The 26370-nt window shown below is 35.9% G+C and overlaps 2 protein-coding genes across 4 annotated transcripts; one reads left to right on the forward strand and one right to left on the reverse strand.

Moving 5' to 3' along the window:
* On the forward strand, positions 1-12580 carry LOC128216482 (sulfoquinovosidase-like). Its single transcript, XM_052923057.1, has 10 exons — positions 1-115; positions 3478-3579; positions 4065-4250; positions 6185-6374; positions 7818-8161; positions 8725-8866; positions 9444-9662; positions 10121-10339; positions 10633-10890; positions 11512-12580. The coding sequence occupies exons 1-10, from the start codon at positions 89-91 to the stop codon at positions 12066-12068; spliced, it is 2244 nt and encodes a 747-aa protein (XP_052779017.1). The 5' UTR covers positions 1-88; the 3' UTR covers positions 12069-12580.
* On the reverse strand, positions 12573-19316 carry LOC128216483 (uncharacterized). Of its 3 annotated transcripts, none has more exons than XM_052923059.1 (6): positions 19161-19299; positions 18579-18649; positions 16183-16243; positions 15893-15959; positions 14235-14369; positions 12573-13461 (listed from the first exon to the last, which is right to left on the reverse strand). In XM_052923059.1, exons 2-6 carry the CDS (start codon positions 18617-18619, stop codon positions 13397-13399), a joined length of 369 nt encoding a protein of 122 aa, XP_052779019.1. In that variant the 5' UTR covers positions 18620-18649; positions 19161-19299; the 3' UTR covers positions 12573-13396. The 3 variants fall into 3 exon arrangements, with proteins under 3 accessions (XP_052779019.1, XP_052779020.1, XP_052779018.1); XM_052923060.1 differs by having other exon boundaries at positions 14219-14369; XM_052923058.1 differs by lacking the exon at positions 18579-18649 and having other exon boundaries at positions 19161-19316.
* Between the last annotated feature and the right edge of the window lie 7054 nt (positions 19317-26370).

The following is a 26370-nucleotide window of genomic DNA, read 5'->3' on the forward strand; positions in this document are numbered from 1 at the left end:
TCGAGCATTTATATCGCCATTCCCATGTCGCCCTAATTCGCCTTAGGTTGCCCTCAAAGTGATCTAATTTGTGATAAAATATCCAACTATGAGATTTGGACTAACGTTATTGCTGGTAAGAAATTGATAGTGACTTCCATGTATGTTAAATATGTATACAGAAATGCAATGAAAATATGTTAGAGTTGTAATGTTTCAATCTGGTCATAACGTGTAACAAAATGTAGCTCATTTTAGCATTCTTGACAGTGCACACACGCTCAATTAGCATCTGCAGCCGAGACCAGGCCCCAATATCACGAAATACTCAAGTCAAATCTCAGTCTCAATCTTAACTCATTTTACTACATAATATTTAAAGGTATTTAAGATCGTACATGTTTTTACGCTTTTTTAAAATCACATTCTATCATGTGATATGGAGATGATTTTTTTTAGTCAAGATTCCGAAGAAAAAATATTCTACAGCAGAAAAATGTAAATGAGTACAACTCATTGCCTTTTAACAATTACTCAAGTATATTTTTTGCTCTAGAGACTAGAATAAGTTTTCTTTGAAATTTTGACAAGGGTTTCATCAGCACATTCAATGAGAAGATATATGTTTTTAAACAGTGTAAAAACATACGAATCTTTCAATTATCCTATGCTTATAGGAGGTTAAATGAATTGAATTTGAGATTGAGATTTGACTTAAGTTATTTCACGAAAAAAAAAACTTAAGTAAAATCTCAATCTCAGTTTCAACTCATTTTATTACATAGCATCAAAAGTTATTAAAATAGCATATGATTCTACACTTTTGTAAAGGCATTCTATCATATAATATGCTGATTTATGCTTTTGTTCAAGATTCCAAGGGAACACTATTATACAGCCAAAAATGTATTTGAGTACAATTCCTTGTTTAACAATAACTCAAGTATATTTTTTTGCTCTCGAATTATTTGAAGTTACTTTGAAATACAAATGTATTGACAAAATCGTTTTATGAACAAATTCTATGAGAAAATACATTTTCAAAAGTATAAAAACATGCAAGATTTTAAATCATACGATTTTAAGATAACGAATCATACGAATAAGATTTTGCAAAATGTAATGTAATATCATTGTGAACTCGTTTAATTTTCTTTTCAAAGTAATACTTATAGTTCATCGCTTCAAATGAGCCAATCAAAGCCGAGCTCGTGCACTGTATTCTATGTATTAGGCTTCTCGACTGAATCGACCATAGTTCTGGCTTCCATAACTTTAATGTTGTTATTTATTTTTTGATGTAAACTACACATGAACACGTCTCAAAAGGTAATAAATAACGTGTTCGCTGAAGTTCTTTAGCTAATTCGACCCATACAATTGGTCCGTGAGTTATGTCTACGTAATTATCTGCTATTATTATAAGGTTGACGTTCAACAATTAACTTGGAATCAGTTATAGATCATGTGCTACACTTGAAAAAAAATTCTACCGTCGTTCCCTTTGAATCAATTCGTTTAATTGTATCACTTTATAAAATGAACGGGCAATTCTAAATATCAAAACGGTTCATATCTTGTGGTCATCAGTTGGTACCATCAAGTTAGATCTAAATGCAATCTATATGTAACTTTATTGAAATATAACTTCATTCCTAGTCTTATTTACGTCCGTTTCTCCGTAAAACAATTCTTACGTGATTTTCCAATTCAACATTTTTAAGATGTGTGCGTATAAGTATCTTCCATGGCCGAGAGTGTAAGATAGGTTCATTCCGACCCGAGCGGAGGGTGTTTTAGGGGTTAAATCAGAAACATCTAATGTGGCTATTTTGGGTGAACTTGGACGTTTTCCGTTGTCAGTTACATGTAAAGAAAGATCATTAAAATTTTGGACCAAAGTAATGAGGAACCCTGGTTCATTAATTTACCAAATGTTTGAAAGTCATTGGAACGTGTTTGTAAATTCTAATGCAAATGTGTATTATAGCTCTCTTAAAAGGCTGTTGAATAATCTCGGTTTTGGAAATATACTTGATGACTTTAATCCCGAAACAAATTACTTACCTTTCTTAGAACAAATATTAAGAGATCAATATTTACAAACCTGGCATGATACATTATCAAATCAACCAAAGATGAAATATTTTTGTATGTATAAAAATAGCTTTGTGCATGAAGATTACATGTACATAGATAATGTAATCAACGAAAAGTATAGAAAAGAACTATCTCGATTTAGACTTTCATCGCATTCACTGTATATAGAAACTGGTAGATATGATAATGTAAATAGACATGATAGATTATGTAAACTCTGTACGCAAAATGTTTTAGAATCAGAATATCACTTTTTTATGTTGCAGTGCATACTCTGAATTAAGAATTAAATATTGTATAAAGTCAAGTTGGCCATCTCAGGCTAACTTTAAGCACATTATGTTAAATAGAAACCATAAACAGGTTAACAATCTTGCAAAATTTGTTTTCTATGCTATGAAACTAAGAAATGAAAAGTTACAAGAATTAGCTGCTTCTTAATAAATCAAAATTTAATGTGTAGATTATTTTAATATAGACCAGTAAAATTATAATGTTAATCATGTAAATATAAAATAAATTTTTGCTTAATGTTGTATCACTTATACAAAGTTTATTCATGTTTGCTTGTATGTTAATTGTTTGTCATGTTATTTGTACGTCTTGGCCATAATTTATGGTTATATTTGTGAATGGCCCAAGGCAAATTTGCCGATATGCCAATAAATCTGATTGATTGGTGTTTTGCGGAAACGAGGTTTACCGAGTTTCCGCAAAACACCCTGCGCAAGGGTCGGAATGAACCTATCTTACACGAGCGGCTATGGTAGATGCTTTTTCTCCCACCTCAGTTAAACAAAATAAAGTAAAAAGGTATTTTTTTCGCTGGAACTCTTTTTAGTGAAAGTAATTGCGTATGGATATGCGATAATTCGTAGTTGTCATGGATATGCGCACAGTGATACACATTATGTTAATAGCCAAATAGTTCTAAGGAGAGTAAAGCATTATTTCTTGAAAGGTGCGTGAAAACTGTTTTATGGTAACATTTGAAGCGAGAAATAATTAATTAGCGTTCTAAATATTGCCATAAGACAAGGTTTCCATGATGCTACAGACGACAGTGTTCAACAAGGGAGGTAATTACTATGCGGCGACCATAAAAAAGGAGTTCCATACGGGCATTTTATCTTCGCCCGTGGGCAAGATAAGAATTTCTAGCATTGTTAAAAATGGGATCTACTTATCTGAGGTGGGAGAATTGTGTATCTCCAACGTCCTGGAAAACGATCTGGATAGTGGTATTCGTGACGAGAAACACAGCAGTTTTACTTCGAGGATAAAGCACACGTCTTATGGGAATCGACATCATAATTTCATCATACACCCCTAATTCTCACACCCGCACATACGAAGCCGATGGGCAGGTTAAATATACCATTTCATTTCTTCATTCAGGTTTTCCTCAGCATTATCTGTGAAGCAAGCTGCCAAAAGAACTACACCCCACAATGGTTGGAAAATAACAGTCTCAATATAAAAATTGGCAACGATGTCATGGTAACGGTTTGATATTTTTTCCGTACTTATAATTTCGAAATAATTACATTTCTCATGCTACAATGTGTCTAGTTTCGATGTTCATTTTTTTCCAAATTTACGCGTGTTTTCTTCTCGAGTTTTTCAGACGTCCAACGTGTTATGAAAGCGCTTCTATGGAGATTTTTTGAATTAACGATGTCCATGAGATATTGCTTTCGTGAAAACTTGCTTAATTGATAAAATAATACAAAGACCTGTTGTGATTTTAACTGACCCCAATTATTGTATTTGTCATAAAACGCAAAACGCTCAAAGAGAGGCAAAGAGAACATTTTCAGCACACTGCGTCTTTGTAAGTGAAATTATTTATCTCAATGGACAATGGTGGAAATATCACTCCCGCCCCTCCCCCTCCTATCCCCCTTTACCATGAGACCAGCAAAGAGTCAGGGCCCGGGCACTAGTTGGAATCCATGTATTACTGAAGCCATTTTCTGTTGCAGATAATCTCACACAACGTATCGAAGCCATTTATCTATTTGTGTTCGGGCCAAGTCAACTTCACGGAGTTCCGAGGTAACTTCTTCGTGAACAACTACGAGGCGGCCCGAGTTCCCCTCGGTAGTTTCCGGAAAACTGGAAATACCAACACTTCGGATACCTTTGAGTTCAGCTTTGGCTCTTTAGCGGTGAGTATGCTCGTTCGCTCCTTGGGATTTTTTTGTTCCGTTTACGTGGCTCAAACTACATCATAAGTTTATCGTAACAAAAGATTTCACCCCGAGGTCACAAAGAAGGCACACAAGATAGGATGATGCCAGTTTTTTTTTAATTTTTAACGCATATGCATATTTAAATAATTTGAAAAAAAAAACCGTATGATTTAATAGGTACAGATAAAATCATATTAGCGATATTTTTGTGCCTTTCAACCTAGGGAATTTCAGGCCGCATAGCTATTCATTAGAACACATTCATAAGGCCTAAAAAAAAGTTTGGTTAGGGTTACATCCTTTTCAAAAATAGGTAGGGCAGGTAGGCTTTTTATTTTTATGCTTTTATTAGACTTTATATAAGAATATCATTTTCATCATTGGAGAATGGTGTTAAAGCTATCTTCTGTATAAGCATTTAAGGTTTAAACCACAGGTTTAGTTGTGTTTTTTTCAAACTGACTATAAAAACGGTAGGGTCGGCGCCTATTCCGTAGGTAGGGTCGGGTAACCCGAACCAAATGTATTTTTTTAGGCCTAAGGGCTAATATATTTTTATCTGTACCTAAATCATGTTGTTTTCTTCATTCGAGTCAAATGAGTTCAACATGATTATGCATCGCAAGTTTGAAAAAAATAAAATAATTTGGCATCAATCTATATTGTGCGCCTTTAATATGGTGACAGAAACATTTTTAAGGGGCACAATCACATTACATGATTCGCACTTTACGATTATTTGTTTAGCAAAAAGCCAGCGTTACGTTGACGCCGCAAATATACCAGCTGAAATTCCCTTACTTACACAAAGTGCAAAACCATCTAATCAATTATACAAATAATATTTTTAACATGAAGCTTACCCATCAAAGCGCTTTAGAAAAGTGATCACAGGAACTAAAGCTACGTTTTCTACATACGTTTTGTGAATTCGGAAGACTTGTTCAAGCATTCGGAGTCATTATTTTACGTTTTAACATACTTATTAACTAAATTTTCTGCTGGGAATATATTCTGAAAAATGTTAAAGCTGCACTCACACAGATTTACCGTTTTTACAATATATTTTTATACTTTGTCTTGGAATGAGCCTTTTTTGAGTAAAAGTCTGCAAATCAGTGCAAAAAGACGGCTGACAAAAGATCAGATCGCAGAATTTCATATTTCCGTTGGAAAATGAATGTCTTATGGCTAAAGGCGTTACTAACGGTTTAACAAAAATGCATAAAACATCAAGTTGAACTTAAATATAAAATCTGCGACATATTTTTTGTCAGCAGTCTTATTTGACTCGTGTCCATGCCTTTTCGCAAAACTTGGCTCATTCGAAGACAAAAGAAGTTGTCAAAACGTTCAATCTGTGAGAGTGCAGCTTTAAGCCCTGTGATCGTGTGGCTTTTATTAAGACATTTTTGTGGGAGTGCATTGAGTCAGTGATATGTTATCATGGGGCTAGCTATGTTGGAGTAAGATGTGATATTAATGTTATCCTAGCATTATAACTAAGTTTGCATAAGATAAAATCCTCGTCTATTTTGAAAATAATGAGTTAATTTTGGAAGGGGAGATCAAGATATTACACTGAACTATTTCTTTTTTAATTCCTCTTAACAAACCATTTTGCATAAAAAAGGTAAGTATCACAGTTTAAAAAAAGTTATAAGCGTAACTTCTATATTTCTTTTTATTTAAACGTCACAATTTATTTATTGTATTTAGGTCGTATATATATTACGATACATGAACGATCATTATGCAATTTCCTTATACATGTAGGAAACGTTGTTTTAATTCTTGGTATTCCATCTATGCTGATAACTATGGTATACTTAATGATGTATTCAGTGCTAAATGATGACTTTCCGTTCACTATAATGACCTTACAGTAAACTGAAATCACTTCATTCTAGTTGAACGTGACCTTTGAAACGACCACGACATATCCCCTAGTAGTCTCATTCTCGTCCTTACCCACGGGCTACACGGGCCTGTGGGTGAGGATAGCGGCCACCCCCGGGGAGAGAGTATATGGACTCGGGGAGCAGTACTCTTATCTCAACCTGCGGGGCCGGATGTACCCGATATGGACCCGAGAGCAAGGTATATAGCGACTGAATATGTTTTGGAAATTAGGTTATATATAGCGGTTTATTCCAGAAGGTACCAAAATCATCAATGTATGTGCTAGAGTACTTCGGTAGCCCGCTCTATTATCATTGGACTTTAACCTACTAGTATTTGATGTTTGTTGGGACCGTCGTCAAATCGATCATTGAAATTGATGAACAGACAATTTGAAATAATCCTCGATTTTCATTGGCCCACACAGAAATGCAAACAACAAATATGTTCTATCTTTAACTACTGACACTTGTTAAGAATTTAGCCTTGGTGGAAAAATAGACTGACTGAAATATACTACATTCGAACCCCGTTGGCTCGAGTTCGCTTGGCTCGAATTCATAGTTAGTTCGAACTGAATGTATAGGACCGATTTTTTTATACTGATGGTATTAAACCATTCTCGCTTGGCTCTAATTTATCGAGGCTTGAGGTATTTTCGACAATTCCTGGAAGTTCGAGCCAGCTGGGTACAGTGTGTGTATACCACGTGATAAATTGTGTCATAAATGCTACGTCGGATGGCAATGTTTTGAGTTGAAAAAATACTCTAAACAAAGATAACTTCACTATTTCTTCACCATTTTAAATGAAACTTAGCGCAGTCTACGCCACTTAAAGGGCCCTGCCTTTGGACTTTTACCAGAGTTTTATTTAAAATGGTGTTAACAGGAAAGTTATCTTTGATTTAAGTCTTCATTTTAAGCAAACTGTTGCCTTCCGACGTAGCATTTATGACGTAATTTATCACGTGGTATACACACACTGGGATACGACTGTATATGAAGCTGTTTTTGGTGCATTCGTCAGAATGATCTACATAAAACTATTGGCCCGAACAAAACCCAGGAGGTCCAATGTAAATTATTTGTTGTGGAATTTTAAGTGAGGGACTTGTTCAGTGCGGAACAAAATGACGGAGGATTTAGGTATTTATGTAGTTTCGATGGATATTTTGACCTTATAATAAAGTTTATATCACTGTTATCGTGTTATGAATGCACCTACCCTACGCCTATAGTTGGACCCCTTGCACCACACACATTTTAATGTCGGTTGGTACCATTAACTCTACGATAATAAAGTGGTTGAATAATGTCGTATAATAATCATTCTATATGAAATAACAATCCCATTAACAGACTGTATGGAACCTCTGTATATGTGTCCCTTGTTGATCGTCTGTTTGTGCTGTTGTTTCCCTTTAAATATATCCAAAGTTGGAGATGTCACTTAAGTTTAAGAAGTTTCATCAATTATAGAAAATTGCATACTAATCAAGGCTTGGAATGAGGAATGGAATGATGGTGTTCTAAAATGAAATGTTTTTGCGACTGAGCCAGTGTCGAAATCAAGACCAACATTCTCTTGCTAATAATTTTAACATAGTAAATTAAAATTATGTGACCTTTCTTTCATCAGGTGTCGGGCGTAACAAGAGCGATATCGTGACGTTTTTCGCGGACAACTTTGGTGGCGGCGCCGGCGGCGACTACCATACCACCTACTTCCCCCAGAGCACTTTCCTCTCAAACCGGAAATATCTCTGTCACTATGGCGGCTACAACTATGCGGAAGTGAACCTCCAACAGCCCGACTTCCACGAAATCTTCGTTTCCGGCCCTCCGGATAAGTTCTATTTTGACACGAGGGGGAGTATCAAAGAGTTAACGCAAACGATTGCAAAGAACCTTGGCCTGCAACCGGAACTACCGGATTGGGTGTACACGGGAGCCATCCTTGGAGTGCAGGGTGGGACGGAACTAGTTAGTAACATGTCTTACTATTTACATAGTGTTTTTTGGTCGCACCAAGTGTTTCAACTTCAAAGGAAATATCATCGGGACAATAATTTTGCCTTTAGAAGAAAGCGTTTTAGTTTCAATCTCCCGCATAACAGCTTGCATGGTACTCGTTAACATGCATCCATTGACCTCGATGTAAACTTTTTATTTGAGATATCAGTTTCAAGAAAAATGCATCGCTAACCAAGAACTATAAATCAATACCTGACTGTTGCTGCTTATATTGTGTCAATATAAGATTACGGACCGTTACCAACATTCAGTTAGCAACACCGCTGCAGTTAGTTGTCCCTGATTTTAAGATTTGTTTTCCCGTGACGTCATCTGACAGACGTCAACCATTTTATATACATGTGGCTAATGTTTGTATAATTTAGATGTTGGACAGTTACCAAGAGGCTGCAAACAACAATATGACAGTGAGCGGACTCTGGATACATGACCAAGTTTGGCGTTCTCGTGACGTCATCTGGTATGCGTCTTTCATTTTCAATATATGAGTGGGGCTTATTTGTCAATTTTAGATGCTGGATCGTTACCAGAAGGCGGTTGACAATGACGTTGCAGTGAGCGGTCTCTGGATCCAGGACTGGGCTGGCGTCCTCGTGACGTCATTTGGCAAACGCCTCTTCTGGGACTGGCATTGGAACGCGACTTACTATCCAAGTAAGACCACCGGTGGCACTATAAGTTAGAGATAGTGATTGTTTTCGGATATGAAATATATATACCTTTTGAGAATGCCTCCGATCGAGAGTGTGTTCAACACTTGACTAATAAACCTAAACATTTTATGTGTATATATATATACTTGCATCTACCGTTCATGCTATCCTACATGCCATCAGTATGGGTAGTCTAGGCTTGTATAATGTACATTTACAGGGTGAGGAATAAATAATACAACAAACCTTGACTAACATTTCAACTTGACAGAATTTTGAAGATGCAACTCTGACTTTTGGCAAAGGATTGCATCATTTAAATACAAACAAATCTAACAGATGTCACACGTATATAATCAGAAAAAAACACAGCTAAGACACAAGTTATTTAGAAGACAACGCCACTTACTTGTTTGTTTAAATCGGTTGTGACCCATGGTGACCTATGTGGGAACCCCGTTTAGTCACGTGATTCCCCACCCTGATATAACTGAATAACGTACTTCACAAACAGTATCCCACACGTACACGAAACCCTAAAATTAGTGATTCGCAATCTCTGTTTTATTTCCTTCCAGACTTGAACTCAACCATCGACGTTCTCCGCGAAAAGGGCGTCCGGGTTCTGGCTTACATTAACCCGAATCTCAATACCGCCGGTTCTCTCTACCAGGAGGCTGCAGCCGGCAAACATCTTGTCATGAACACTTCCGGTCAGCCATACTTGATGGATTTCGGAGAGTTTCTGTGCGGGATCGTGGATCTCACGAGTCTCGAGGCTCGAACTTGGTATAAAGGTGAACTATCCAGTTTTAGTATTAGTGTACAATGTAGATTCATTTTTTATATTTGCAATCTTAGACGGTCTTAAATCTGATATGCCTGTCATAATTATTTAGTGCACACACTCACTACCCACGTTTTTGAAATAATACAACGGGAGCAAACACAGTGTATATTTTCAACACGCGGGTTCTGTGACGTAACTGTTTTGTCCAGCTTATTGTTTTAAGTTTCGTGGGTATAAGGAAATATCGCTGTAACATATCCGCACGATACTTATTGCATGGTACGTCTGGTTACCGTTCTGATTTGAGAATAAGAATACAGACGAAATAAAGAAAAACATGGAGTTTGTGATTGTAAATAATTTGTAGTTGAATTCGTTCAAATAATACGTCACCATGGCTTTTTTAAAGTCCGCACACTGTCAAAATGTATCCCCCGAAATGGAACGTTTACTATACGTTTCCAGAAAAGATACAACTAAATATGATAGACCTTGGACTTGGTGGCTGGATGGCGGATTTCGGGGAGTATGTGGCAGCGGACGGCGCCGTTTTCCAAAGCGGCGAGACCGGCCGCCAGGTGCACAATAAGTGGCCGTTACTCTGGGCGGAAGTCAACAGACAGGCGATCGAAGAACGGAACAAGACCGGGGAGGTTGTCTTTTGGATGCGCGCCGGGACGGCGGGTAAGTGAAATATTCTTCGACATATTTGATAAAATCTTAAATTGTTGGTAGATGTGGTACTCGATGATTTGTGCACGGACCGTGGTTAAGTTTTAACGTTTGTTATTTGTTGATTTACGTAAACATTAAACTGTTATGTTAAATTATGAGTAAATGCAAAATCACTCTTCATCTAGTCATCGATATTAATTTCAAATTAGTTTTTCACCCAGCACTGAATGCTCGCTTAAAGTGTTTTATCAATGACCTCATAGAACGTCAAAATTGTTAACAAAAACGATTTATTCAACAAGGTGTGGGAAAATACACTACCCTAATGTGGGCTGGGGACCAGAACGTGGATTTCAGCTACGCCGACGGTCTAGCGTCCACGATCCCGGCGGCGCTCAACATGGGCATGTCCGGCATTGGCATCACCCATTACGACATCGGCGGGTACACGACGGCCGCCCAGTTTCAGGCCTTCGGGCAGGCACTCATTCGCTCGCAGGAACTGCTTCTGCGGTCCGCGGAGGCGGCCGTTTTTACACCGCTCTTTCGGAGCCATGAAGGTTTGCTACAATTTGTTTTCTTTTTTTTAAACCGGGTCAAATCGTCCCAACGTCAAAGCGTTATTCAACGAAAAACACTTTAAAATAACGTAATTGGACATAAATGTCCAGTGCTATTAGTCACCAGGCCCCAATTTCTCGAAACTTCTTAAGTCTCTAATAACAGGATTTAGCTAAACCCACTTTCTTGGGTTTCAGTATTTTGCGTTTTGAATACTCGTTTAAATGTTTTAATACTTAATATAGAAATTATCGTACGATTATCTTAATTAACCATTTTTCATTTATAAAAAAACACTATAAGTATGTATTTTGACTTATTGAAATAAACAACTTAAGCCTGTTTAGCTTAAGAAGTTTCGAGAATTTGGGGCCAGGGCCCCATTTAAAAAAATAAAATAAAAAATCGTAAGATCTTTACATACTGGCGTTACTTAATATAAACTTTAATAGTTGTCGAACATTTCAAATGCAAAATTTTTAGAAATAAACGCCATGTGTAGTCTACGTTGTGTTGTCTTGCTAAGGTGTTTCATTTCAAACATTATTGGACATGTTTAAACCATTGTTTCGCAACGTAAGGCGCTATGATTTAATTCCGCCATTATGTTATCATTTAAGGTAACCAACCAGCGGCTAACGTACAATTCTACACAAATCAGTACATCGAGCAATGTTTCGGCCGCCTGTCCCGAATGTTCGTCCATATTTCAAACTACACACGATCGGTTGCGCAAGATAACAGTCTATTCGGCACTCCCGCGCAACGGCCATTGTTCATGGAATTCCCGGATGACAGCGATGCATGGGACGTAACGTACCAGTACATGTATGGTTCGAGACTTCTAGTAGCGCCAGTAATCTCCTCCAACGTATCCAAAATGAACGTCTACTTACCGAAAGGCTGGGAGTGGAAGTTTATTTGGGACGGGAAGAATTACCCCGGTGGAAATTTTACACAAGTCGACTCACTCATCGGGTTTCCTCCAGCATTTTATAAGGTTGATCCGAGTGACCATAGATTTGACGATATGATCGAACAGATAAGGTCTAAATTTCCAGCCATCCCGCCCCTGCTGACAACGCCGACAACGCCAAAACCGATAGCGGCGGGGATGAAACTTAGTGTTCAATCATTTTGCGTCCTCACTGCTGTGGTTGTTGCTTTAATGATTTAAAAGAAAGTATGGCCGTAAGAGTGTTACTTCATTAGTTTTATGAGTTTAAAGCTGCACTTTTTTATTTTTGGACTTGTTTGTCTTGGAACGAGCCAATTCATTCGAAACTGCATGGACACCAGTGATATAAGACTGCTGACAAACGTTCAGATCGCAGATTTTCATATTTATGTTAAACAATTGATGTTTTATGCATTTTTCTTAAACCGTTTGTAACGGTTTAAGTCATAAAGCATTTATTTTCGAACAGAAATATGAAACTCTGCGATCCGATCTTTTGTCAGCAGTAATGGAGTGATGGATAATCGGATTTTCAGTTTTAGTTTGTACGTTTAAATGATTTGATTGATTATTTGTAATCAATTGATAAATATTGACCAATCAATAAACTTTTCGCCTAACTTTGACTCAACTAAAGAAATAACCACATTCATACAACCAACTGCAGATTGCTATATATGCAAATCTTTATAATTACATCTAGAAAGTGCTACAAAATAAAAATAAAATACATTCGTTTATTATATAACATATTATTATATATTTACAATTTATGATTCAAACACTTATTTTACATAGTTGTTGTAGACTATAAATAGAAATATGTGTCATACATAAAATTATGTATAAGCGTGTGTTTATATATGGACTGGTTGTCTTTGTACAATAACGTATTCATGAATTAAAAAACAACAGCCCATAAATGTTGTATTGTAATAGACACTATCTATATACGTATAATCAGTAATGTATATAAACTATATGGTTTATTAAAAAAGAAAACAGAAACACTTTGAGTTTAAGGTACACTTTAAGATTACTATATTTTTCATATTGGAACGTAATATATCTAATTTATGTTTTTAGAGGTCCACATTATATTTTGTCTAATGAGAAGGCAGTCTCTCTAGATTCCCCCATTACTATTTCACTAAATTAGCAGTCAGCCGTTGTTTATTTTAATCAGGTGAAGCGGTATATATTAACAGGGACTGTCCCAAAGATTGTTAGTATGTAATGCGTCGTACCATTCATTTTTGTAAGTACATACTTACACTCTTAAACCAAACTTAAAGTTCAAGGATTAAACGTGGAAAGATTTGAGTGGTGAAATAAATAAGCGGACATAGTATTTTTACTTTCACACTTCGATACTGTTATAAGATGTTTAACTTGACATGGAACGATCATTGTACAACTTCGGTCACATAATGACATTGATGCCTCAACTCCTGTAACAATAGATGCATTTTTATGACATAAATAATCATTTCCACAAGATATTTACATATAACTTAAACACGCAAATCACACACAAGTCCATCTGTCTATGTTCTAGGGGCGTTACCAACTCCAAGTACAGTTTTGAAGGCCCCGGTTCCATATTTTCCAACTGAAAAGGATAGCAATTAACTCTTTACTTTTAAAATGCGTGAAATGTCCTTTTATTTATAGAAAAATATGAAAAGAAAATGACAAAACGCTTTAAATGATACTACGAATGGCACTTTGAAAGAAACACGAAATAAATAGGCATGATTCCTTACCAGTTTCAAACTGCAAGAAATAGAACATCTAGCAAGAAGTGCATTTAACAAAAAAAAACTGTTTATTTGGCCGTAGTCCAAAAGCAAAAATGGTTATTTTTTTAACTTATTGAACAATGACTTTAAACTGACGGTGCACCCGAATAATGAAAAAAGCAAGAAAGAGGTATATGCAATAAATAAATTTGACAAAACATAGAGGGGATTTAAAATAATCTTTGTCAAAAGTAAGGACACTTTTAGGTGAAATATTTGACGTAGTACCGCCCCTGATCTTCATACGGTGAACTTATGCACATAATGTCAGTCTTTAATACATATACCACTAAGTCAAAAAAGCTATGAAAAAACAACAACATTTTCGTGGCTGAACAAGCTATTCTTTATTTGGACAGACCACGAGCACCATACAGCAGGAAATTATTCCATAACTTAAGAGTGAAAATATGATATAATTCACAGCAAACAATTATGAAAAGCCACGATATTTAAGTTATTGTATTTAAAACACATACCAGTCGAACATCTTGTAAATTAGCAGCATCCGATGTGTTAGTGACGTCACAAGCAGGCACGTGCAAAGTGCAAAAAAATGGTACTTACTTGTGCACATACTTACAGGAAGTTGTTTTCGGTTTTTCTAGTGTCCAGTAACGGAAGCCGTTTCGTGCACGCTCGTTAAGTCTCGTCCTTTTTCGTTCTTCTTGCAGACTGTTACGGGTTGGAACGACTTGTCTTTGGCCCGTAAAGTAGTCTAAAATGGGTGTCGTAAAACAAGTATTACTTGAAGGGTGTTCACATGATATAGGCGTTGTGCAGCACTTATGAATCTTCAAATTTGGGTGGACAATTGATAAAAATGCATCTCCAAATGGGCGTATTCCCTTTTTTGTAAACGCAATATCCATATAAAGCATATAAGTATCTTGAGCTTAGTATTGATATTGAAGGGCCTATGATGTTTTACTCTCTTTTAAAGGCAAGCCATCCATCATAAGAATGCAAAGATGCGTTCGTGCATTTCGGATATCATCATCGAGTTATTTCGATGTTTAATTTATATTGAATAACCATTATATTAGTTTTGCATGGATTACAATTTTGAATAACATTATAATGACGCCATTTCTATGATATTATATATCAATCAGAAGTAAAAGAAATCACCATAATCATATTGCAATTACATTAATTTGTTTCTCAAATAACATATTTCCTGTATAAAAAAAGCTCTCGGTGAAATTTTCAAAAATATCAAATTAAACATTTTGTTACTTTAAAATGAAAAATAAATACCAGTAGCATTTTTGTTTTATTGATGGCTGGATTACCTTAAAACTACATCTTCACATAATGCCACCTTCTTTAATGCGACTATTTCAAATAGTTATATTTAAATGTTACGTATGATACAGTATATAACATCATTTTAATATATATCAACAGCTAGTATCTGCCTCATAAAACTGATGTATGGAATGTATTGTAATATATTTCCATATGCATGCTCCTTAACAGATTCTTGAAACTTTGGGCCGATTGTTCAGAACTTCGTTATCGTTAACAACGTTGTTAACTTTTCCGTTGTTAACTTTGCCGTTGTTAACTTTCAAATCTGTATTTCTCTGGGAGTTTCACAGATTCACTTATGCCCGCAGCATTCCAAACAAGATGTTTGACAATTGTTATAGCTCTCCTTGTTTTATTATCTTGATGAATCTTGATAAGCCCATCCTTAAAATATCTCCAATAAAAGTTTACAAAGATGTCGTAAACCACATTGTTAACTTATTAACATTAACAAATTTATGAACAATCGGGCGTTTTGTTTGATTTCTCTTCCCGGAAAGTTATTCAATAACGTATTGCGTATCGTCGGCACTATGTTGCGCGAGAGGGTGGTCTTGTGTTGTGTGTGTTGGGGGGGGGGGGGGGCGGCGGAGAACCATGTGAGGTTGGTTGGTGGTCACCAAGCCGGACAAGTGGGTTTTCTCAGAGTTTTTCGGTTGCCCCCACAACACAAGACCACACTCTTACGTCATCGTGTCAACGGGAGTTACTATGTATAAGATAATGTATTTTATCTCAATCATTGCAAAAATAAATAAGGTTTAAACTAACGTATTGCGATAACCGTAATAAAATAGAATTGACTAATTTTAAATTATATAAATGTATGTAGAAAAAAATCATTATCCATAAATCAATGCACTGCAAGTACTGAAGTAGCAGTGATTAAGTTATTTATGTAAATCATGTTGGATACAAACTTCTTACCTACAATAATCTTGTCGGGGTTATACCCAATTTTCTTGCCGTTAAACGAATTTTGGTATGAAGTTCTCTGTAAAAAAGGCAAAAGTAAAAGTAAATGAGAAACATTTCCTTGATATCTAATGCACCGGATAATAAAATCCAACTCTCTTTACACCTTTGGCAATACCATTTTATTGACGACATCATAAACTGACTGATTCATTTTCTAGCTATTATGTATTGAAATATTGTCATCAACAATTGTCAAGAAACAAAATAAAAACTTTTTTTGCATTTATAAATGTACTTACCCACACTCCTCGCATGCTTTTTGGAGTCTCATAGTGGCTGTGTCGGGACCAGGACCGAAGCCTTTATAACATGGAATACAGGAAAGATAGGATCATGAACAACTGATAACAACTGATAATGGTAAAATTAGTTGCACTTTTCTCCTTTTAGTTATTCTTTTTTGCATATGTTTGTGTAACAAGTTATATACTTTAAGTACTTCTCATTTAAATACGATAATTTATTCAGACATTTAGGACGGCAGGGCAGACATGAACCTTTAAATAATCTGAATGATCCCGGATCGAGTTTCGAAATGCAAACATTTCGTATTGGTATACGTAATATAATACGTAATGCAATGGGAATAAAACTACAGTAGAAAAAAAGAACAATAAACGGAACAAAAAATTTAAACTAGATATTTATTTCATGATAATAAAAACTGTACTTATTTTTAACTTTTATAAAATGTGACATAATTCACAGCAGCAAACACCGTCAGAATAACAACAACAAAAAGCATAATACACGGCTACAAAGCTAATCTCTAACATGCAAACTTGAATATGAATGCTATGGACTATTATATTGAATTAAGAGCACTGTATTGTTTAAAGCAATCATATAGCATGTCTTAACATCGTGTGTACTGACGTTACGAACTAGGTAAGGCCAACATTTTGAGAAAACTTTGCAAAATTTCAAGGAGGGAGCAAGGGTATTGTGGCTATTATGTGGCCGACCTTCCGTTCGGAATTTTAAGCGTGGAGTTAAAAGTTTCCGATGTTTCGTAGAAATATTTACTGGCCGCAAGCCCGTCGACACGTCGTAAACAGAATCGCATGAATACGCAGCATGGGCCCCGCAGATTTCGTACGGATGCTGTTCGATCTTGGGACGAACTTTAGAGCCCCTCAAATCGTTCGGCACCCTTACGAATAATAAGATCATCGTACGAGTGTCTGCTGATATTATTGCGAGTTGCTCAATGAACCACTGCGATATGTAAAACTCGGCAAACTACGACAAGGGCACTACAGGAACGCCGTGTGGCGTCCTCAAGATTATCCTGCAATATGATTGCGGCTGATAAACAGCGCCTCGCGATTGAAGTCGGGGACATTTCAAAGGGCACTGCCGAAAATGTGACCGCTTTACAAGGGTGCTGCAGACCACTGCTATACCCTATGAAATCCACTGTAAGTAGAACTATTATTTCGGGTTCCGAGGTAGTGTATCATTACGCTGTTATTACACAATGTAGGAACATAAACAGACGCGTCTCATCATCAAGAAGCGAAACCACGCGAAATTGTCATGTACGCAGCAGGCAAAACTACACAATGTATACATATTAACAAACGCGTCACGTGCGTAATAAGCGAAACCAGTTAAAGTCATTTGTAATCAAAATCAATCCCTTACGGGAGTAGCGATATTATAGATTGCTATTTTAGGTATTTTGAGTATTCTAAAACGCCCCCACTTAATTAAAGACACAACACATTGAAAATGGAATTAAATTTCCCGATTTACTTATTTGGAACGCTCGATATCGAAGGAAATTTCGAACACAATAGCAAAGCATTTTCAGACATTTGAGTACGTCTTGAAACTAAACTGCACAATCGTTAGAACAGATCAAAGCGCTTCGCGTACGCAAGAAGCGAAAGTAAAGATGGAGCACATGTATATGATGTTTAAACGCCACCACAGTGGCTCAGCAATCTATAGCTTCATGTAAAGTACGGTCGTGACGGTCGAGCACAGTGCTAGAACATCTTAAGACGCGTCTTAAACCTACGTTACGGAAACCATATTTTTACAGCATTTTAAACATACTTATCGATTAAGCAACGGACGAATACAATATTAGTAATGTAAGAACACTTTTAGACACACAATTACGTGACAAGACGAATATTACTATACACACATTTTTGTAAAGCTTTTTTTTTTTAAAAGTGGCAGATGTTATAAATCGGACATTTTACACGGTTACGAGTGTAAGTATTAAACATTTAAACCATTCAACGTATGATTGCTACAGAAATTCTAGATTGGTTATAGTTACGGTCTACCAGCGCCGATTGGCTACCTAATTGTTTTGACCACTGCATCCCACGTGCAATATACCAGCCTTAAGCTGGAACTTATACCCTCAATATTAAATTATAATTAAAGCCGAAGAGAACATTTCAGACCCAAAGAAGTGATCTTTCTGTGTGCGTCACTTTGGTTCCGTTACAACAAATGACTGTCAAGGCTCAAAGTATCGACTTAAGTCATAATCATATCCAATGATAACCATAGCCATAGCTGGTCAAGTGTTACCCACAAGTAAGTTTACTATTTTCAAGCACAGCAAAACGTAGCAAAACGTATTAAACAGGTATGTCGCACAAGCAGTCACCTGCTCAAATCCCCGTAATCTGCTAAAGATGACATCGCCATGATGGTTGTGGTAAGTGCAGTTTATCTCAACTACGGCAAATAATAAAGTACGTTTAAAAGGATAATACAATGACGGGTACATTTCAATCGACCAGTTGAATAAGCACCGGGTTATCAATCAGACGACAAACTAAATACATAATTATATTTACCTCTTCTATTATAAAACAGATCTGTTATTGACGATATCAATTGAATAGTGATCTCATGTTCGTTGTGTTTTTAATGTTTGACTTATTGTTTATAATTGCTTAAATATATTTGTGAGAACGGTCATTTCTCAATTTAAGAAATAAAAAACTGAAAAAATACTAAAAATCAAAATATCTTCAAAGGTAGTAACTTACTACGAACATAAATTGAGTACAGTTATCCAACATTGGCGAAAAAACACGCTAAACAGTCAATAAGTCGCTAAACGCATTTGCGTAAAAAAATAATTTTGGATAGATTTCTGTAACACAACAACTACTACTTAAAATATAAATTTAATTTTGGACGGATAATTTTGTAATGAAATATAAATCTATAAATTACTTACAAGCTCATTTGATCTAAAATATTCCCATCAAAATATGACATCTTGAATTGGTTTTGATGAACACTTGGCAGGTTCTGTTCAGGCAATGTACACTGCGTTTGACGTATTATTCAATCCTTTGATAATTCCGTACCCGTATTAAACTACATAAACAAATCAAGACAATACAATTGGTGGCGACTATATATTCTTGGGTCAATTAACACAGGATACTACACGGAAACAGCTACAAGTTAAAAGCATATCGAAGGATATATATATTTCGTTTGAGCAGTTCCCTTTTACCTATTACCTTTTTATCTTTGTCCGTTGCAAGATAGGGATTTCCAGCACGGCCAAATATTTGGATCTACTTTTCTGGGGTTGGAGAAATCTTGTGTTTGATATATGGTTAATATCTCAATAGTAAAATTCGGTAATAAACATTCTCGTGCACCAAAGTGATGATGCTATTCTTAAGATTTATCATTATCAAATCTCTGATGGACGAGAAAGGTAATAAGTATATGTTAAGACGGTGCACTTTTGTAAACTTCTTAAAGTGACACTCGTATTTAAAACCACATGTATAATACATTTGAAGTGATAAACCTTTCACCACTTACTCAATAATACATATGAAAAATATTAATAACTGATAACAAGAATGTGCATTTAACAGCTGAAAATGCAAAAATATTTAATGATTGGTGAGTGGTAAAATACTTACTGTGATCTACTATTGTCTCATAAGGTAGAAATACCATGTTTTCTTTCTTCCAGTTTAAACTCGGTATCTTTCATAAGTAACATTCTTTACGACATTTATTCATCCTTTTTGGTATATCAAAACATTTGTATTAATTGTGTTAAGTCTTATTTGGGAGATAGAGTGCATCTTTAAAGAATAAGTTGGTTTACTACATTGTGAAAATCCCGCAGTCACTATTCTATAGGGTATACTTATTAAAAGGAATTAAGACAATGTCTTAATCATAACAACCTATCTTTTTGTTTCAATAACACTTATCAATATTGTCAATACGGGTTGTCAACTGACAAATTTATGTTTTACATTCAACGTTTGGTATTGAATATTGTCTATAGATACACTGCTGTGCGTTTCAATTACATTTAAATCTTAAATTTTGTAATATAAGCTGACCGACAAACAACTTGATACCAGTTCGAAAAAGAAGTTTAAAATTTGGTGATTAATTGTTTACTCGTTTTTTGTTTAAAGAAAACCCTTAAATAGTTGATTTTGGTTACAGTATGTCAGGGCCCTTGTAATTAAACCTAATGATCAAATTCATGTGTGCCTTAAAGAGATCCGTTTACAGACTGTGTGTGGCAACATTTTGTTTTTAAAGTTGTTCAAATAGAGTTTATGTACAAACGCCAAAAACAGATACTCATTAGAACAGAATTGTGTACATCCATATATACAGCCAGTCCATTTTTTAAAGCGATACGAACGCTTATTTGAAAAAAATAACGCATTTTCGGTCATATTTCTTACTAAAAGTTGAGAATGTAGCATTTATTTATACATTTGGTAATGTTTTCTCATTGTCAAAGCAATATTTTCCGATGTAGGAACCTGAAAAACGTGAACGAGTCCCTTCTATTGTTTAAATACCGAAAACTGTAAACACTTTTAACCTTTTTGTTGTATTCACTTATTTGTGAGGCAATAAGAATTGAGGTTGTAAACGTTTCCCCCCCCCCCTTTCATATTCCATAGAACGCTCGCTCGCTGACTATTTTTTGAAGAACGCAATGACTGACAAATATTTCGTTCTTCTTCTATCTTAATGTTATTGACAAGAGTTTGAGACCCATTGTTTTGTATATTTTATATGAATTGTGTTGTTTGTGGACCCTTGTGTTGTGTTTTCCGTGTTTCTGGTTTGTGTGTTTTTGTGATGTGACATAGGCGTCGATCCTGTGCCAATAAAGGGCGTTTATGTTTAAACTTTCAATTACGGAAATGATGCCCTATATCTGTGTAATTGATGACATATATTAAGCTAGTATGAGTATACCTTTCATATGTCTAATACAATAGATGAAATACAGATTTTTCTTTGACGGTATACCAACGTTTTAATATCAACAAGATTCCAAGGAAATTGTTAAACTTGTCCATTCCTTAAATTCACTGCAAAATCAGATTGCACATTCTATATAGGCAGATTACAGCGCTAAATCTCGCATATAAATAACCTGGATTTTTTCTTGGACTCGGCTCATTGAGCCCCCTCGTTTGTGTGGTCGTGCATGGTGCGAGATCTGTCTTCTCTCTATCTGTCCCCATGGCTCTCAGAGTCACGTGTGATGGTGAATAGTAAGATATATTTCCTTGTTTTGTCACCCAACCCATTTATTTCACAAGAGATCGCCTTCGTTACTTTCAATGTATTCTTATTTTTATAATTAATTCTGATTTCTCAACTCCATTGCTTTGCTACACCAATAAACGCCGTTTATTTAATATACTTTGCTTTCAACACACACGCACGCACGCACGCACGCACGCACGCACGCACGCACGCACGCACACACACGCACGTACTCACGCACACACAGAGTAAGTTTTTTTTATACTTACCAATCATTTCACTCAAATTCTACAGAACAACAACTGTTTTCCATCTTACTTATTATCCATCTTCTCTGTCACTTTTCACCTTCTCCCTCCCTACTTCATCTAAACGTTTTCAACCATAATTTTCTTCCTTCTTCATACATACTATTACTTCCTCTCTACATATACCATCCACATATTTCACACTTGCCCCTTTGTACCATCTCCTTTAGTATTTCTTCTTCACTGTTGGCCATCTATTTTACCGTTATTTTCCTGACAAGTTCAATCCCTCATTCCCGGTCGTAACATGTCTACCAACAATTCCGTAGTCCACCATCAACAATCTGTGCAACATCTAATCCCTCAATATTTTCATTATCTCATTGCCAAGTTCAACTGACATGCACTTTTTCCAATTTATTTTTAAGTGAATGTTTTGAATGGCACATCGTTCGTCGGATTCATCATACCTTTATGGCGAAAATGCGGAAAAAAGTAAAACGAATTAAGTTCTAGAATTCATCAAATATTCGAATTTGTTTTTAAATATTTTGACGCGCTTAAAATGCCAAAATGATTTCGTGAGAAGCGATGTTGCGTTAAACCACGCACAGCTGTGATAATATAAATCTCGGCAAATTTCAAGAAGACTAAAACATGTATATAAATGAGACCTTTGTAAGGCACTTTATTAAAAGTACTCTTAAGACGGAATTATATACATAGTTGTTTAGAGCATTCATTCTAAATATTAATTATAAATGTAAAACACTGGGCCGGTAATCTTAAAACATCCTAAATCATTTAATTACTGAAGTCATTTCCCTAAGATAAGTATTTCACTGATAATAATTATGATATAATAATTTAGAAACATCTTAAATACTTTACAGACTTTAATTGTATTCAATACACATACTTTTTTTCAAACACTTATACTTCCTTTTGATTTGGCTATTAAATTATAAGAAATCGACATAAGATTTACTACAATTAAAAGAACTGTTTTGATTTACCAAAAAGGATGAATACATTTCGAAAACAATGGTTCTTATGAAGGATATCGAGTTTAATTTGAAAGAAAGGTGAAGAAAACAAAGCCCTTCTACCTTATGACACGAAAATATACCACAGTAAATCTTTTATCATTCACCAATCATTTAATACTTGTGCGTTTTCAGCTATAAATACACGGTAACAATCTTGTTATCAGTAATTAATATTTTCCATAAATAAATTATTTAGTAAGTAGTTAAGGGTTTATCAGTCAAAATTGATGTTTGGTATACATGTGTATTGATTTTGAATAAGTGTGTCACTTTAAGTTTACTGGTGACTTAAGATTTTTAATGAATACCGTCCCTTGTCTTGGTTTCGCTCGTTCTTTTTTAAACTTAAGTAACGAAATGTATTTTTATTTCGCTCGCTCGCTGGAGTGTTTTCGCCCACAATCACCCCCACCAAATATTTGGGTTGCATTATATTTTAAAAATTACGTGTCCAAGAAACACAATAGTAACTAAATTGTATTTGATTTTTAAAGAGCTTGGATGGTTTTCAACCTCATATACATTGGGTAAATAAGAAAACCAATTAGAGTTCGAAGTAAAAAAGAATTGTGATCATGTTGAAATAAGGAAATTAACTTATCTACCGTGAACGGTAATAAATGAAAACAATCACCGTGCTTTACAGATAATGCAGTTTTACTTTTGATTCTAGTATCACAAATATGCCTGTTCATCTGCTCAATATCTAATTTGAATGGTCTTTTCTAATCTTAAGGAAATTATCGTGCAGTATTTTCAGTGATAGGCGTTGTAATGCTTTTCACCGCTACATATGCTTATTTGCGCCGAGCCTGCCGAGCCTGCCGCGCCATATAGAACCACCTCTTTGCATTCTGAGGTTGTTGCAAGAGAAGATGTCGCTTAAAGGTTTCCATGCTCTTCTATGTATATATTTTCTGATGATGGGATGTTCCCTTGAGAATCCAAGCGTGCTTGACGGGAATATCATATTAAACACCAAAAGCAACCGCACGTCTTCCAAAGCGACGACGAACATTTCACGGTTGAAATTTTCAAGTACAAAAGGCACAGTCAACGTTTTTCAACGGTCGAAGGTGAAAGATAAAGTCGCTGACGCAATGGTAAACTACAACAAGAACACATATCCTAACAGAGTTTTAAAGGTTTGGGCAGAAGGAAAAAGGTCAGAAATAAACAATGAAACAGATGCATGTGTGTTGGAATTGTGTAAAAAATGTGTCAGCAGGTTCGAACACTTTATTTACACACTGGATTCCAGTTTCGCTTACATACGACTACTGACTGACAACGAAACCTCATTGAATGGACTTCCATACACTTTTGGTATTCGCCATTGGGCTTGGACATTCGCAGGAAAAGAAGGAGGTCTTCAATTTCTTAGATGGCCATCCGAATACGGCATCTGGTCAATGGGGCTTCTAACGCGCTATGTGCCCCAAAGAGCGTTCGATATCGTCCTTAAAAGACGGTCAGGTAACTGTTCGAATTTGCGCGTAGGCAACAGCACGGATGATTTGGCTATTACAAAAGCTCTGATAATACTTACACAAGACCTTATGGCCATTAGCAAGTTTGACAATGTCACTTATGGTCCAAGTTTCTTCTGCTACAGAAAGATTGTGTACATCAAACCGGACATATTGTATCATCTTTGTAAGAATGTAGTTTGTCCAGTGAATGTTCTGCATTTCTCATGTTGTACATATACTTTCAACTTTACTACCATGAGAAGAGAGGCAGTATGCAAGGGATTAGAGATAGGACACGATAACTTTTGGTGGGTCGTGCATGTTTTTATATCTTTGTTACTGTTCATTCTAAGCCCACTGTTTTTACTCAAAACGTTGTCAAGTTGGTTCGACCCTCGACAGACTGTGCTTTATTTAACAGTTCAACATAGTGAACCGATTAATGAGGACAACAGTGCAGATGAAATTGATGTTGATAACTTTGTTTGGCGTGACGGAAGAAATACTGTTAGTTTTATTGAGACAGTTGTTTCGCCTTTAGGTTGGCTAAAAGCCCATTTGCCACAATCTCCGAGTCTTTTTATTTTCTTCAAAAGGGTGATGAGGTGCTTCATTCCTTTTGCAAGTCTATCTTTGATAGGTCTACAAATTGCAATGGACATTCAGTTTTTGCCATCTTGGTACATCGTCGAAGGAGTTGACAAGGGGTTGCCATTTGGGTTTAGGTCAATGTCCGTCGGCGTTAGTAAAAGCAAGCACAATTTTCTCCCAACCGTCGGTGGTCCGTATGTGGCAATTGCCTTGTATATCACGTTGTCGTGTATATTGCTTGTAATTCCAGAGAAAATACCGGAATTTCTTACCCTAGGTCTACCAAACAAGAATGCAGGACGGAAAAAATCAATACTTATACTGAGTGTAAAAAAAGTTGAGTTCTTTGGAACAAAATCCATTTCGAACGAAGGTGGATTTAAGAAGATTTACAAATTTATGACTGGAAAACTGTACACGATATTCAATCCCTCTTTCTGGAGATACGTATTTAATGTTCAGATTGAAAGATTCACAAAACAAATAGAGATGTCTAAGATTTTGTTCATTTTCTTACCACTATACATATTTGCTTGTATCGCAGAATGTATCATCTGTATTATTATCTTTAGTTGTCCAGTCTTCATCTTGGGAATGCTGACAATATCGGCCTTCTACCAACGCATTGGCCACATCACTAAAACCGTAGCATTTGACGTTGCTATTCGATTCACACTGACTGCCATAGTGTCTTTCGCATCATTCATCGTTCTCTTCATGTTTTGTACAATCTTTATGGATGGCACAGTTTTCATTTCAAGAATGTTGGTATTTATCTTCAATGGTATAGTTATGTATCCCAGGGAATCATACGGTTATGTGGTATTCGCATTTACAGTGATTTATTATCTCTCGGACTGTGTCAATGACTTTGCGGTCATGTATGATAATTTGTTGAAGGAAACAATTACGGTATGCGAGGGCCTAAACTCTTCCGAGATGCAGAGATCGTTGGTTACTAAATGCGGTGAGATTTCTGGAGTGCAAAGATCACTGTTTAAGTATATCATTGAACGACATTGCCCTCGCCGAATCGTTGTAGTCAAAACGGTTCTAAAATTAACATACACTTTGTTGTTCATTTGTCTTTCTATTGAGCTCTTGCAGAAAAATGATGGTCTTCAGGAGCTTCATGTGATAATGCACGTGGTGACGGCAATATTTGTGTGTGCGTTGCCTCGCATTTTAAAAACAGTTTGTAAAGGAAGTGATTCAAAGTTCAGGAAGAGGCTCTTCCGCCGGAAATTGACAGCAACAGTGAGGGATTACTGGGGTTACCTCAGCAATGAAGTCGACACAGAATCGAGTGATGACTCGGAGTAGAGTTATGGCTATACCATGTCATTCAACCTCGAGTGTGTTATCAGTCTTCTGATAAAGTCTATCTTACGTCAAATCGTGACGAGTCGGTTTCATAGAGAAGTGTTATTTTTATACCAGCTTTACTGTGGGCACATTATAAACGCATATTAAACCATGGGTATTGGAATATTTATTCCAAACGAAATTGAACTCAATTGAAGAAA

Source organism: Mya arenaria, chromosome 14, assembly GCF_026914265.1.
Source record: "Mya arenaria isolate MELC-2E11 chromosome 14, ASM2691426v1".
Taxonomy (NCBI): Eukaryota; Metazoa; Mollusca; class Bivalvia; order Myida; family Myidae; genus Mya; species Mya arenaria.